Raw genomic sequence first — 16,014 nt, forward strand, 5'->3', positions numbered from 1 at the left:
CCCCTTCAACTTTCCTAGTAACTTCATCAAAAAATTCAATAAGATTCGTCAAACATGACTTTCCACGCACAAATCCATGTTGACTGTTCCTAATCAGACCCTGTCTATCCAGATAATTATATATACCATCTCTAAGAATACTTTCCATCAATTTACCACCACTGACGTCAAACTCACAGGCCGATAATTGCTAGGTTTACTCTTAGAACCCTTTTTAAGCAATGGAACAACATGAGCAATACGCCAATCCTCCGGCACCATCCCCGTTTCTAATGACATTTGAAGTATTTCTGTCAGAGCCCCTGCTATTTCCACACTAACTTCCCTCAAGGTCCTAGGGAATATCCTGTCAGGACCCGGAGACTTATCCACTTTTATATTCCTTAAAAGCTCCATTACTTCCTCTTCTTTAATCATCATAGCTTCCATAACTTCCCTACCTATTTCCCTTATCTTACCCAATTCAATATCCTTCTCCTTAGTGAATACCGAAGAAAAGAAATTATTCAGAACCTCCCCCATCCCTTTTGGCTCCACACATAGCTGTCCACTCTGATTCTCTAAGGGACCAATTTTATCCCTCACTATCCTTTTACTATTAATATAATGGTAGAAACCCTTAGGATTTATTTTCACCTTACTTGCCATAGCAACCTCATATCTTCTTTTAGCTTTTCTAATTTCTTTCTTAAGATTCTTTTTACATTCTTTATATTCCTCGAGTACCTCATATACTCCATGCTGCCTATATCTATTGTAGATATCTTTCTTTTTCCGAACCAAGTTTCCAATATCCCTTGAAAACCATGGCTCTCTCAAACTTTTAACCTTTCCTTTCAACCTAACAGGAACATAAAGATTCCATACTCTCAAGATTTCACCTTTAAATGACCTCCATTTCTCTATTACATTCTTCCCATAAAACAAATTGTCCCAATCCACTCCTTCTAAATCCTTTCACATCTCCTCAAAGTTAGCCTTTCTCCAATCAAAAATCTCAACCCTGGGTTCAGACTTATCCTTCTCCATAATTATATTGAAACTAATAATATTGTAATCACTGGACCAAAGTGTTCCCCAACACAAACCTCCGTCACCTGACCTATCTCATTCCCTAACAGGAGATCCAACGCTGTCCCTTCTCTAGTTGGTACCTCTATGTATTGCTGCAAAAAACTATCCTGCACATATTTTACAAACTCCAAACCATCCAGCCCTTTTACAGTATGGGCTTCCCAGTCTATGTGTGGAAAATTAAATTCTCCCACAATCACAACCTTGTGCTTACTACAAATATCTGCTATCTTCTTACAAATTTGATCCTCCAATTCTCGCTCTCCATTTGGTGGTCTATAAGAGATACTACACCTTTCCCATTCCTCAATTCCACCCAGATAGCTTCCCTAGACAAGCCCTCTAATCTATCCTGCCAGAGCACCGCTGTAATATTTTCTCTGACGAGCAATGCAACACCTCCCCCTCTTGTCCCTCCGATTCTATCACACCTGAAGCAATTAAATCCAGGAATATTTAGTTGCCAATCACACCCCTCCTGTAACCATGTTTCACTAATAGCTACCACATCATACTTCCAGGTATCAATCCATGCTTTAAGCTCATCCACCTTTCTTATAATGCTCCTAGCATTAGAATAAATGCATTCAAGAAATTTTCCACCTCTTACTCTCTGTTTATCACTAACAGTGCAAACAACTTTACTATTATCTTTTTCTTCCTTCTTCCCTACATCTGTTCCTACATTCTGGTTTCCCTCCCCCCTCGTATCTAGTTTAAATCCACTGGAACCTCTCTAGCAAAGCTACCTGCAAGAATATTTGTTCCCCCCCCCCCAAAGTTCAGATGTAGACTGTCTGCCGGAACAGGTCCCACCTTCCCTGGAAAACTGCCCAATTACCTATAAATCTGAAGCCCCCACTCCGGCACCATGTCTTCAGCCACGTGTTGATCTGCGCTGTCTTACTATTTCTAAACCCGCCTGCACGTGGCACTGGTAGCAATCCTGAGATCGCTATCCTGGAGGTCCTGTCCTTTAACTTGGCGCCTAACTCCCTAAACTCACCTTTCAGGACCACCTCACATATAGATTCATAATTCCTTGAAAGAGGCAAAACATGCAGATAAGGTGATAAAGAGGGCTTTTGGCACATTGGCCTTCATAAGGTCAAAGTACCAAGCACAGAAGTTGGGATGTTACGTTTAAGTTGAATAAGATATTGCTGAGGCTTAATTTGCAGTTCTGGTCACCTACTACAGCAAAGATGTCAATAAGATTGAAAGAGTGCAGAGAAAATTTACAAGAAGGTTGCCAAGGCTTGAGGACTTGACTTATAGAAGAAGGTTGAATACGTAGACCGTAGAAGAATGAGGGGAGTTTTGATAGAAAAAATTATGAGGTGTATAGATAGTGTAAATGTATGCAGGCTTTTTCCACTGAGGTTGGGTGAGATTAGAAGTTGGGGTCATGGGTAAAGGGTGAAAGGTGAAATATGAAAGTTCAAAGTAAAATTTATTATCAAAGTACATACATGTCACCATATACAACCCTGAGATTCGTTATCCTGTGGTCATACTTAGCAAATCTATAGAAAAGTAACTGTAAACAGGATCAGTGAAAAAAAACCATGCCAATGCAAATATAAATAAATAGCAATAAATAATGACAACGTGAAATAACAAGATAAAGAGAGACCATCGGTTGTGGGAACACCAGAAATAGAATGAATGTAGTTATCCCCTTTTGTTCAAGAGCCTGATGGTTGAGAGGTAGTAACTGTTCTTCAAACTAGTGGTACCTGCCCTGAGGCACTTGTACCTTCTACCAGATGGCATCAGTGAGAAAAGAGCATGGCTTGGTGATGAGGATTTTCAATGACAAATGCTGGTTTTTCTAATTCACTACCTTTTGTAGGATTTTCTGCTCAAAGTAATCAGTGTTCACAAACCAGGTTATAATGCAACCTGCAGCCAGTCAGCTGTCTTCCCACCACACATCTATAGTTGCCAAGGTTTTTGATAACATGCCAAATCTCTGCAGATTCCTGAGGAAGTAGAGGCACTGTCCTGCTTTCTTTGCAATTACACTTGCATGATGGGTCCTCTGAGATAGTCCCACTCAGGAATTCAAAGTTACTGATCCTGCAATGAGTACTGGCTCATGGACCTCTGGTTCCCCTCCCCTGAAGTCTACAATCAATTCCTTGGTCTTGTTGACACTGAGTGAGCGGTTGTTGTTATTTCATCACTCAGCCAAGTTTTCAATCTTCCTCCTGTATGCTGATTCATCACTACCTTTGATATGGCCCGCAACAGTGGTGTCATCAGCAAACCTGTATATGGTGTTAGAGTTGTACTTAGCCACACAGTCATAGATGTAAAGCGAGTAGAGCAGGGGGCTAAGCACACATCCTTGTGGTACAACTGGGCTGATGGAGATTGTGGAGGAGATGTTTTTGCCAATCCAAACTGACTGGGGTCTGCAAGAGAAGGAATCCAGGATCCAATTGCACAAGGGGGTATTGAGGCCCACGTCTTGGAGTTTACTGATTAGTTTTGAGGGGATGATGGTATTAAATACTAAGCTGTAACCAATAAAGAGCATACTGATGTATGCATATTTGCTGTCCAAATGTTCCAGGGTTGTGTGAAGAGCCAATGACATGGCATCCGCTGTGGACCTGTTGCTTTGGTAGGCAAATTGGAGCGGATCCAAGTTGTAACTCCAATACACTTCAACACCCAGCCTCTCAAAACACTTCATCACTGTGAATGTAACTGCTACTGGGCAATAATTATTGAGGGAGGTTACCACGCTCTTCTTGGGCACTGGTATGATTGAAGCCTGCTCGAAGCAGGTGGGTACCACACTCTGTCGGAGCGAGAGGTTGAAGATATTCGTGAATACACCAGCCAGTTGGTCAGCACAGGTCTTCTGTACTCAGCCAGGTACTCCGTCCGGATCGGATGCTTGCCTTTGATTCACTCTCTTGAAGGCAGCCTGCACGTCATCTTTAGATACTGAGACCAAAGGATCATCGGGAGACATGGAGGTATGCGATGTTTCCACCCTGTTCTGGTGATCAAGGTGAGCATAGAAGGCATTGAGCTCATCTGGAAGTGAAGTTCTGCTGTCCTCTTTGTCGCTCGATTTAACTTAAGGCATTCCAGCCCTGCCACAGCTGTCGAGCATCCCTCGTCAATTCCTGTCTGGTCCAGAATCTCCACTTCACCTGTGAGATGGCTTTCTGGAAATCATACCTGCATCTCTTGTAGCATTCTTGATTTCCAGACTTGAATGCCTCTGATCTAGCCCTCAGCAAATTCTGGATTTCATGGTTCATACAGGGCTCCTGATTGGAGTAAATCCTAAACAGTTTTGTGGGGACACACTCATCTACAGTTGTTTTAATAAAGTCTGTAATGATCCTGCTGTAGTCAATCAGATACTCAGATGAGTGCTTGAAGACGGCCCAGTCCACTGACTCAAGGCAATCTTGTAACTGTTCCGCTGCCTTCTAATACCACCCTATCTGTATGCAGGTAGTAGGAGTTCAGCCAATGGTCTGATTTGCCAAAACGAGGTCTCGAGAAGGAACGATAGGCATTCCTTATCGTAGTGTAGCAGTGATCTAGTGTGTTGGGACCTCTAGTGCAACAGGTTACATGCTGGTGATAATTAGGCAGGGTTACCTTCAAACAGGCGAGGTTAAAGTCGCTGACTGTAACCTGTGCATCAGTATGGGCTGTTTCTTCCTGCAGCCGACATCATTCAGTTTCATAAGTGATTGCTGATAATCGGCTGATGGAGGTAAATAAACTGTGGTCAGGATAACGGATGAGAACCTACGTGGCAATTAGAATGGCCTACATTTGATCATTAGGTGCTCTAAGCCAGGGGAGCAAGAAGTCGACATTACCCCCATGTCCAAACACCAAAGGGAATTGACCAAAAAGCACACACCACCACCTTTTTCCTTACCAGAGTTCGCAGCTTGATCCATTCTGAAAGCTGTAAAACTTCCTGGTCGGATAGTTGTGCCCAGCGTGTTTGCTGTTAACCAAATCTCTACGCAATAAACAATTGAGATCTGCTCCATCTGCCTCTGATACAGCAGCCTTGCCCTGAGATCGTCAATCCTAATTTTCCAATGACTGCACATTTGTCAACAAGATGCTAGGTAAAGGAGGCCTCATTCCTTGGCGTTTCAGGCTGGTTTGAAATCAGCCTTTCCTGCCATGGCTATATGAAGGAACTACTTCACACAGAGGGTGGTGAGAGTGTGGAACAAACTGCCAGTGTAAGTGGATTTAACATTTAATATAAATTTGCATAGGTACATGTGTGGGAGGGGTATGGAGTGCTATGGTCTGGGTGTGGGTCGATGGGACTAGGCAAATTAATAGCGGCATGGACTAGATGGGCCGAAGGGCCTGTTTCAGTGCTGTAGTACTCTATGACTCCACTGTGTTATGCATATGAATAGCTGAAACTGTTCAAATAATATTGCATAATGCAAAAATATTTCTAGCCCCTTGCTTTAACCAGTAGAATAAATACACTGCTTATCTCAGGATTTACTGTGACTTATAGGAATTAAGTGTGCCAGTAAAAAAAAAATAATGTGGTTAAGTTCAACAACACTCAAACAAACTATTTTGGATAAAAGAGGTGTGAAGTTAATGACACACAGAAAGATAATTGCAAAATGTGCAATTATTTTCTTAAAAGAGTATGTCATTAATTGCTGTTCTGTGAAGCTGACTAAATATAGTACCAAGTTAACACCTCTAGTCTTTATTTTGCCTTGAGTTCCAGGTGATGTATTAAAACATTGCAGATGCTTGAATTCTGAAATAAAAACAGAAAATTCTCAATATACTGAGCAGATCAGGTGGCTTCTGTGGGGAATGAAACAGAACTAATGCTTCAAATTAATAACTTCAGCAGTGCTGGTAAAATGCAAACAAAAGGAAAACTAAACATCAGTGATAGCAAGAAGACCAAGGGAAGAAAAAACCAGGAAGTCATAAACATAAGGTTTTCTTCAGAGAGAACCACAGAGTTGAAATAATTCCTATTTACTTGGTTCACTCTTCACCACCGCCACCTTCTAAAGGCACATAGCTATAATATTATCCTATCTCTACTCATTCAAGTGTCCAGGGATCCTAACTCAATCAGTCGTTTCAAGTGAATCAACAATTCACTCACACTATTTCCACACTCACAATATGGTCTCTTCTACTTTGGAGATACCAACCAATGCTCGGGTGGTCACTTTGCTGAATATTTTTGTTCTGACTGCAAGGGAGAGCCTACGTTTCCATCTGCCAGTCACTTTAATTCTTCACTGCACTCCTACTCCTGAAGACTCTCTGTCTTTACCCTCCTACACTATTCCAATTAGGCCTGACATAGTGCAAAATAAACCTGAGGACCATCATCTCATTTTCCATTTGGGCACATACCATCAAGGGCACAAGGCTGAATTCTCATTTGCAATGCGTAGCATTAACTCAGTTTTTCTCTCTACACATAATTGTCTGGCCTGCTGACCATTTTTATGGACTGCTGTGTGCTACATCTCACAGACATAGCATTTTTTGTTTCTCCCCCTTAGACATTTTCTTATTTTTACACCTCTTCCTATCAGATTAACAAGACTTCAACAACTGCTTCTGGATGATACTATAAACATTTATGTTCTCTTGGTCAGGTCTCCCCTCATCTCTGACATTCCCTTTGCTTTCTCTATCCTCCCTCCCCTTCTCTAAAGGTCTATGATCTTTCATCGTAACTGGAAAAGTAAGAAAAAATATGTGTAGAACACAGGAATTTTCTTATTTTTCTGGTTATAATGAAAGGTCATTGATCTAATACATTAGCACTATTTCTCTATCTACAACTATTGCTTGACCTTCTATGCGTTTGCACAACAATTTTTTGGTATCAGCAGTATTTTGCTTTCATGAGCATGTTCTTTTTTTTTGAGTCTACTCCAATAAGCTGAAGAAAAACAGGACATTTTCCAAATAAACAAGCATTTATATTCTCAGCACTGATGTGCTGGCTGCTGGTTAGTTTCTTGGAAGGAGCACAAATAGAAGAAACATTTGCACAAAAAGCTGCAATACTACAAGACATTCAATTAACACTGCTTATGTCAGCTAGAATTGGAGAGGAACCCAGACAGGCCTTGTTCATTCTATTACACCTAATTCCAAACAAATAGTAAGGTAGTAATAGTTGTCTGATAGGAAATTATACAATGTTGACACTGCAATGCTCAAACACTGATATAAGTGACAGAATCTGTTCGTAAAAATCTTATACAGAGCTATACTTGGAGGAGGAGATTTTAATGCCTTCACCACTTTAGGTCTTAGCAGGTGGGAATTCATGTCAATCTGCAAATACATTGTGTCTGAATGTTATTCAATTGAGTGGAAACACACTGAGATAGCATAGACCTCAAGAAGAAAGAAGAAAATCACCTTTTCAAAGCACTCATGTGCAATGGCTATCCAAAAAAACTCCATCAGAAGGTGTCTCAACCCAAGAAACAACCTTTTAACTCCTACTGAACAGACAAGAAAGAGGCTAACCCTACTGTACATCAGGAATATTTCTGAAATTATGGCACGACTGCTCCATAGGAAAAATGGTAGCATGCAAACCCAGCACAGCCATCAGAACACTCGTCTTGAGACCCAAAGATCCAACAGCCCACACGGAGAGAACAAATGTAATACACCAAATCCAAAGTGGAGACAGCCCCAAACACTATATAGAGCAGATGGGGAGAAAACTATCCACGAGTCTATATGAACATCTGCTAGCCGTAAGAAGACATGATCCTCTGTCAGTCATCTCTGTACATTAAGACCAAGGACACACATCTGTCTGGGAAACTACAAAAGTCCTGGCAGAAGCACTAAACAATAAAAATCAAGAGAATTTTTAGAAGCTTGGTTCTCAACAGAAGACTCCATTAACGAGTGTATTGAGCTGGACACAATTTATAAACCTAAGCATCTTTGGTATAAGGGTTGAGGAGTGAGCGTGGATACCCAAGGAACCAACAATCACAATGATCGATAACCAGGGATACAAGCCAACAGAGATCACTCAGCAATCCGGTTGGCTGGGACTCGGTGGAGAATAGCAGCCAGCGTGACAGCCAACCAATCAGAATGAGTTGGACCAATATATACACAAGCACTAGGCAGAAACAACACTTAATTGTGCACTGATGATTGACTGGTGACAAAACATTTGTGACCTAACCTCCAGGCTTGGCAAACTACCCTGCAAACAAGCAGCAAACCTGATCTTTCAAGCATCTATTTCCATGCAAACAAAAAATAATAGCCCAGCGTATTAAGTTCCTATATTTCACTGCACTACAATAATTAAAGATTCAAAAATTAACCTAGCTTATCATAAATATTTCCAACAAAGCAAGACACCTGAATAATATAAATGGCAGTAATTTTACAATATTTTGAAGTAAATTCTGAAAAAAGCCAGTAGCCTTGATAACTCTGTCACATTGCAGAGCATGGCACTAATCCACATGATCAAGGATAGTTAGGGCATTTTGTCCATTTTTAAGTAACCTACTTTTGCAACGATGTTAATGACTTGAAGTAGGATGGATAATATCAAAGATAAGACCATAAGACCATAAGATATAGGAGCAGAAGTAGGCCATTCAGCCCATCGAGTCTGCTCTGCCATTCAATCATGGGCTGATCCAATTCTTCCAGTCATCCTCACTTCCCTGCCTTCTCCCCATACCCTTTGATGTCATGGCTAATCAAGAACCTATCTATCTCTGCCTTAAATACACCCAATGAATTGGTCTCCACAGCTGCTTGTGGCAACAAATTCCACAGATTTACCAGCTTCTGACTAAAGAAATTTCTCCGGATCTCTGTCCCAAATGGATGTCCTTCAATCCTGAAGTTATGCCCTCTTGTCCTAGATTCCCCTACCATGGGAAATAACTGCCATATCTAATCTGTTCAGGCCTTTTAACATTTGGAATGTTTCTATGAGATCCCCCCTCATTCTCCTGAACTCCAGGGAATACAGCCCAAGAGCTGCCAGATGTTCCTCATACAGTAACCCTTTCATTCCTGGAATCATTCTCGTGAATCTTCTCTGAACCCTCTCCAATGTCAGTAAAATAAGGGGCCCAAAACTGCACACAATACTGTAAGTGTGTTCTCACGAGTGCCTTATAGAGCATCAATATCACATCCCTGCTCTTATATTCTATACCTCTAGAAATGAATGCCAACATTGCATTCGCCTTCTTCACCACCGACTCAACCTGCAGGTTAACCTTTAGGGTATCCTGCACAAGGACTCCCAAGACCCTTTGCAGCTCTGCATTTTGAATTCTCTCCCCATCTAAATAATAGTCTGCCTGTTTATTTCTTCCACCAACATGCATGACTATAAACTTTCCAGCATTGTATTTCATTTGCTACTTCTTTGCCCATTCCCCTAAACTATCTCAGTCTCTTTGCAGGCTTTCTGTTTCCTCAACACTAACCGCTCCTCCACCTATCTTTGTATCATCGACAAATTTAGCCACAATCCATTAATCCCATAATCCAAGTCATTGACACACATCGTAAAAAGCAGCGGTCCCAACACCGACCCCTGTGGAACTCTACTGGTAACCGGCAGCCAGCCAGAATAGGATTCCTTTATTCCTTCTCTCTGTTTTCTGCTGATCAGCCAATGCTCCACCCATACTAGTACCCATGTGCGGCACCTTGTCAAAGGCCTTCTAAAAATCCAAGCACACCACATCTGCTGCATTTCCTTTGTCTACCCTGCTTGTAATTTCCTCAAAAAATTGCAGTAGGTTCATCAGGCAGGATTTTCCTTTCAGGAAACCATGCTGGCTTTGGCCTATCTTGTCATGTGCCTCTAGGTACTCTGTAATCTCATCCCTAACAATCGATTCCAACAACTTCCCAACCCCTGATGTCAGGCTAACAGGTCTATAGTTTCCTTTCTGCTGCCTCCCACCCTTCTTAAATAGCGGAGTAACATTTGCAATTTTCCAGTTATCCGGTATAATGCTAGAATCTATCGATTCTTGAAAGATCACTATTAATGTCTCTGCAATCTCTCCAGCTACATCCTTCAGAACCCCAGGGTGCATTCTGTCAGGTCCAGGAGATTTATCCACCCTCAGACCTTTAAGTTTCCTGAGCACCTTCTCAGTCATCAGCGCGGCTATTGTAGATGAACTGAACACACTGATGAGGGAGAGGGAGAAGTGGAGAGTCTCTCATCCCGCCCGACGCCGGCCCCCTAGGCCTGAGTTGACGTAGTAGTAGTAGTTCTCAGTCATAATTTTCACTGCACATACGAGAGGTGATTGATAAGTTCAATCACCCTAAGGTAGAAGGAGTCAATTTTAGAAAACCTAGCACATTTATTTTTCAACGTAGCCCCCTTCCTACATTTACACATTTAGTCCAGTAGTCGTGGAGCATACGGATCCCTTCTTTGTAGAAGTTGGCGTCTTGGACCTCCAGAAAATGGTCCACAGCAGGGGTGATTGATAAGTTCATGGCCTAAGATAGAAGGAGACGAGTTATATAGCTCTCGTTACATGCACGTGCAGTTCAACTCTTTGAATGACTATGCAGAAAGTTTGAAGTTAATAACTCATCTCCTTCTACCTTAGGTCACAAACTTATCAATCACCCCTCGTACTTCACTTCCCTGGCACTCTTGAATGTCCGGTATAATGTCCGGAATGTCAATATTTTTTCTGCCATTGGGCCTCCCATCTTCCACTCTCAAAAATTAATTTCTCACCCTCACGCAATCCTTTCTGTAAACTCTGACCTTTCTTTATTCATAACATTGCAACAATGCAGATATCATTTACCAGAACAAATAACCTGCTGCAGGAACGCAGGGGGCCATGTGATGCAGGGTTTTGATCCAAACTGTTGGCAGTTCTGCTCCTTCCACAGATGCTGTGGGACCTTCTCAGCTCCTCCAACAGATCGTTTGCAGCTCCATACTCTAGCAACTGCAGTCTCTTGTGCCCCATCCATTATATAAAGCACTAGTTTTGTTCATGCTTCCCTAAATCCCCTTGCCTTTTCACCACTTCCTCTTTCTTTGGACGCTGTTTAAAACCAACTTCTGATCCCGATAGGCAGGTACTTGACTTTACTGAGGTGTTACATTTAAACACAGCTTTGCTGCATTATAGCAAATTGGGAGTTCTTGCACTAACTCAAAAATATCACTGCCAATGAATTTCACCATTCAAATTCTTTGGCACAGGAACATATTGGCTTCTGGAATCTTAAATCAGTGACAAATACAAGACATAAAACTGGTTTGCACTGTTAAGTTTCAGGTACAATGTTTTCAATACAGAAGAAAGGAGTCAGGATCTATAATAAACTACCACTCAATGCCTACCCGTTTTATGCTTTGCTGACAGTGGATGTAGAGACTGAGCAACCAAAAATTCCAACCACTAACTACAGCCACCATTTACTCTTGCGCACACAATTTTAAAAATTCAACAATCAATATCAAATGAATAAATTAGTTTTCCTTTCGTCAGGACCACCACATGTGAATCAGTGCCCTTAGTCACAACTTTAAACTAATTTGTGGGTACAAAGCAATATCTTTACAACTAACTTGAAACTAATTTGTAAATAAATCTCAGGTATTATATTAAGACATGTATGGATTAGAACTATCAGAGTACCTTCTGTGCCTTGCGTTTATCTGCCCGTTGGTTCTGATGATAGATGCGACTGAAGTTTGAGACAATGACGGGCACAGGTAAGGCAATAACCAACACTCCGCTCAAAGAGCAGATAGATCCAAAGATCTTTCCAGCAATGGTCTTTGGTACCATGTCTCCATACCTGAAACAAAAGCAACAAATCATTAGTTTCAATAAGATATAATGTATTTTCATTAATAGAAGATGTATATTAGGTTCCCAGTTCCACAGATGATGGGTGGGGGGAGGGGTAGATATTTACAATATGTGCAACATTAATTCCAATCTTCAGTTTAATCTCTTTTTCCCATGTTCTGTTTCTGTCAAAGCCTGATAGGCACATCAAAAAATACACATTCCTCTTCTTTCTGCTTCTTAGGGAGAGATAAAAAAAAAGTTTTGTTAAATTAGAATGGCATATTTATTCAAAATATTCAAAGACAGAGAGTAGCTTTTTATGGTAATGATCTGCAAGCTCCAGTCCTTCAGAAAACAATCACAGCACAAAACACACAATAATGAAACCTATTTTTACAGTAGCTCCCTTTCAAAGAAATGTAGGCTATTGTATTTTTATAAAATTTACTTCCTAGTTGCAAACAATCCTTGTCATCCTGATGATATATTTTTTGTCTCCATATCTTTTTTTTAGGGAGGAGGACTGCAAACTCCAAATCCAAAATAATCCCGTCTAGGATACGTTTCAAGACAGGCTGATACCTTCAAGTTGAGATGATGGCATACACTGGAAAAATATGAATTCTTGTCTAGGTTACTGTAGCACACTAATTATCCTTTACTAAATAGTTTGGCACAGACCAGATGGGCTCTAGGGCCTGTTTCTGTGACTCTGACTCTATAAGAACAATCAGTGCTTCATTAACTTCCTCTTTCCAGTGACATCAGTTACTTTAAGCAAACAGTATTGTGGGTAAAAGTCAATGAATTAACATTAAAGAGACATTATTGAACCATTCTACCATTATAAGTGAGCAAACAGGTCAACATTAGTTCAATGAAGAGCAGGAGGCAAGAGGGCATGGTGAATGTGAAAAGGAAATGTCAACATGGTGAAGCTGCAGTACAGGAGTACATGTATGCAAACCAGCATATAATAGGGTTAAATAAGCTCATACCCAAAGGATTATTTCAAGTCTTGCCAAATCTGGATGTGAATAATTAATCAGCTGGGGGGGGGGCTCCAAGAATATCCTTAGTGATGTTCGAGCACATAAGTTGTAGACAAAAGTGAAACGTTTACAACCTCATTTAGTCCGAAGTGTCTAGTTATAGATCCCATTTTTTGTATGCATCCAACCTTCAAAGAAGCCAATTCAGTTAATTCCATATGATATCAAGAAAAGGCTGTGAATAATAGATACAGCAAAGACTCTAGGAGCTAGATGACATCCTCTTTGATGGTACTGAAAACCTGCTCTCCAGAACTAACTGTATCTCTAAACAAGCTACCTCAGTGCAGTTACAACACTGGGGTCTAACTGACAATGTGCGAGATAACCCAGTTATATCGTCGACGAACAGCAGGACAAATCCACTCTTCAATTACAGTACCATCTAAACAGTTAACTTTTGATTATGAGAAAACTGATGAAAAGTATTGCTAACAGTGCATAAAACTTATGTTTACATTGTGCATTTCCCTAGAAGAGAGATTTGTGAAGGGAATTGAAGTCATTATATTAATAATAATGCAATTTGTAGTCAGGCTCCCAAAGAAAGCATTATTAAAGTTTTACCATTGCCAGTCATAATTAACACTTGTACTGCTGTGTTACTTCAGATATTTTTTTTTAGTTGATACATTTATCATGTTTACTACAATAATTATCCAAAACAATGTAGTCTGGAATGTTATTACTTAATAGCATTTTAGTCTCAATCAAAATTCGTTTCAGAGACAGGGATGATATGGTGTTTCATCCACTGAATGTATTCCGAGTTCAGTACCTAGTCAGCACAGTTCAGAGACTGGATCCAGTCAGTGAACTGTGTTAATATTGTGAGTGGCTAGCAACAGTTAAAATGTGATACAGATGTATAAATGTAACAGGTGACCTGCAGAAAATGAACCTGACCTGGTAAAATGTGAAGATTGGAACAATATGGATGAGAACAGGGATTAAGTTTATTAAGGCTGTGCTGCCAGACTTGGCGAAGGAAGTGCCGATTACTAGAAATATCTGGGAGCAAAAGGGCCCCCATTACATGCTTAAAAAGAATTGCGAATAGAAAGCTGTGGAGGACAGAGGCAGGACTGTGGCCTGAAGGATGTGGATACAGTGCTGTAAAAGGTTCAATGAAGCTCACACACACAATTAGATTAAGCGAAGGGAGTTTTAAAAGCTCTATCTTACTAGCCTCAGGGACTGATATATTTATCAGATCTCCATCACTGACCTTTCAGGACTTTTAACTAAGATTTATATGCTCCATTGCACCCTTATGCACTTGGCAATATTGCAGCTTCAAATATGCTTCATATCATGTGCATCAGTTGTGTATTAATCCACACAGTACTGCTGAAAAAGACATGTTATATTATTTATATCTTGTAATAATTTTTGTGTCTAAGACAATATCAATTATCCTGAATGTAAAAAGACTAGTTTTCTATGAAGTAGCTTACACTCTATGAATGTGTTGCATAATGTATTTCATGGCATATTTGAACATAGTATGAGACAATTTCAATCTATTGTGCTTTTCTGCTTATTAGTAAGAAAGCTTTTGGTAGCATATACTTTGCATAAGATGGTATTTTGACATCTTTGGCTAAAATCTACACATATCTAATTTGCTACTATCTACATTAAATTCTTCAAATAAGCTAATGGTACTGCAGCAACAGGGAATGTTGAAAGTATGTGGAATTAAATGAATAATTCAAAGCAAAAAATGTTATTACCAAAGAACAATTTAATCTGTTTAACAGATTAAAATCTACAATTCAACATTACAAGGCTAGTACTGTTGTTTATATGTTAAGTGGTTCCAATCATGATTTTACACAGAAAAGACAGCAGCATTATGTATGTGAATGTTTTAATAGGAGCATAAAAAAATTGTTGGTAAGTAAAATAATTAAAATTTCTTAAAAATAATCCAAAAGGAAGCTTTTCTTCATGTATGATATAATTGTTGGACAGTTTCTCGCAGTCTCTTGAGTCTCCAGGAATATCCTGTCTGACTACCATGCGAGAAGCAGCCATGGTAGTGGTACAATACCATTCAATCAGAATGGCCCTGAAGGTCCCTAATTTTTTACCACGTACTTGATGAACTTTCAAAACAGAATAAAATGTTCTGCTCATTATCACCTTCACCCTCTATCAGTTTATGATTTAATACTCTTTGTAGTAAGATATTTCAGCATCATTACAATGGATCTTTAGTGTTGAAGAGCTGATGAGGAAAAAACATACTTGACTATGTCCTCACTGATCTATTGAGTGGATGTGCATCTCTGTACAAGCACTGGTAGGTGTGACCAACACAGGGAACTTGGAGAGATAAAGTCCCATCTTCAGACAGCATACTGTTAGTCTTGCACTACTTAAATGGGAAAGATTCAGAACAGGTGCAGTAGCTCAAATTGTGATGATTACCAGGTTCTGTGACGCACTTACAGCAGGAGGAATACAGTTCATTTGCACTATATTGGTAGCATTAAAATGGTGTTAGCAATTCCCTAAAGCTAGTTCAAAAAGCTCCTTAAAAAAATCATGAAATTCATTAGCTTCAGTTCCAAAGTAGCACTTGAACTGCCTGGTGTGCTGGTACTCTATGTCAGGAATACCATCCATAAGTGAATGCACCTTTTGCATTAACAGGACTTTGCTCCACAGCTCACACCTCAGGATATTGCCCTTAAAAGGTCAGAAGAGTGCAACCTTCACCCTTTCAGCTACCAAGGAATATTGGTAACATGCTACAATAATTGGGTAGGGAGCAGAGGATGATGCCAGGGTCAGGCAAGCTGCACAGGGTTCTGAAGAACATAGTGTGAAGAAGACAATCTCCGCGTATAAACAACATTCATGGGAAGATGTTGCCAGTAAGGTAATGAATGGTAACAATTTAGGGAGAGCTACACTACAGGCAAATCCCCCTTCCAGGTCTAATTTATCAAAATTGTAAGGTTTCCATTTTGCTGGTGGAGCTTTTCTTGCTTTCTGCAATGTTGACA

General features: G+C 40.2%; 1 protein-coding gene across 2 annotated transcripts in view; it reads right to left on the reverse strand.

Annotated features, from left to right (window-relative positions):
• The window catches only part of kcnd2 (potassium voltage-gated channel, Shal-related subfamily, member 2), a 387,984-nt gene that overhangs the window by 24,086 nt on the left and 347,884 nt on the right, over positions 1-16,014 (reverse strand). For both annotated transcript variants that reach the window (XM_072269359.1, XM_072269358.1), the window contains exon 2: positions 11,787-11,949. In XM_072269359.1, the coding sequence (XP_072125460.1) occupies positions 11,787-11,949 (163 nt within the window). The remainder of the gene's footprint in view (positions 1-11,786; positions 11,950-16,014) is intronic.

This window comes from Mobula birostris, chromosome 9 (genome assembly GCF_030028105.1).
Source record: "Mobula birostris isolate sMobBir1 chromosome 9, sMobBir1.hap1, whole genome shotgun sequence".
NCBI classification, from domain to species: domain Eukaryota; kingdom Metazoa; phylum Chordata; class Chondrichthyes; order Myliobatiformes; family Myliobatidae; genus Mobula; species Mobula birostris.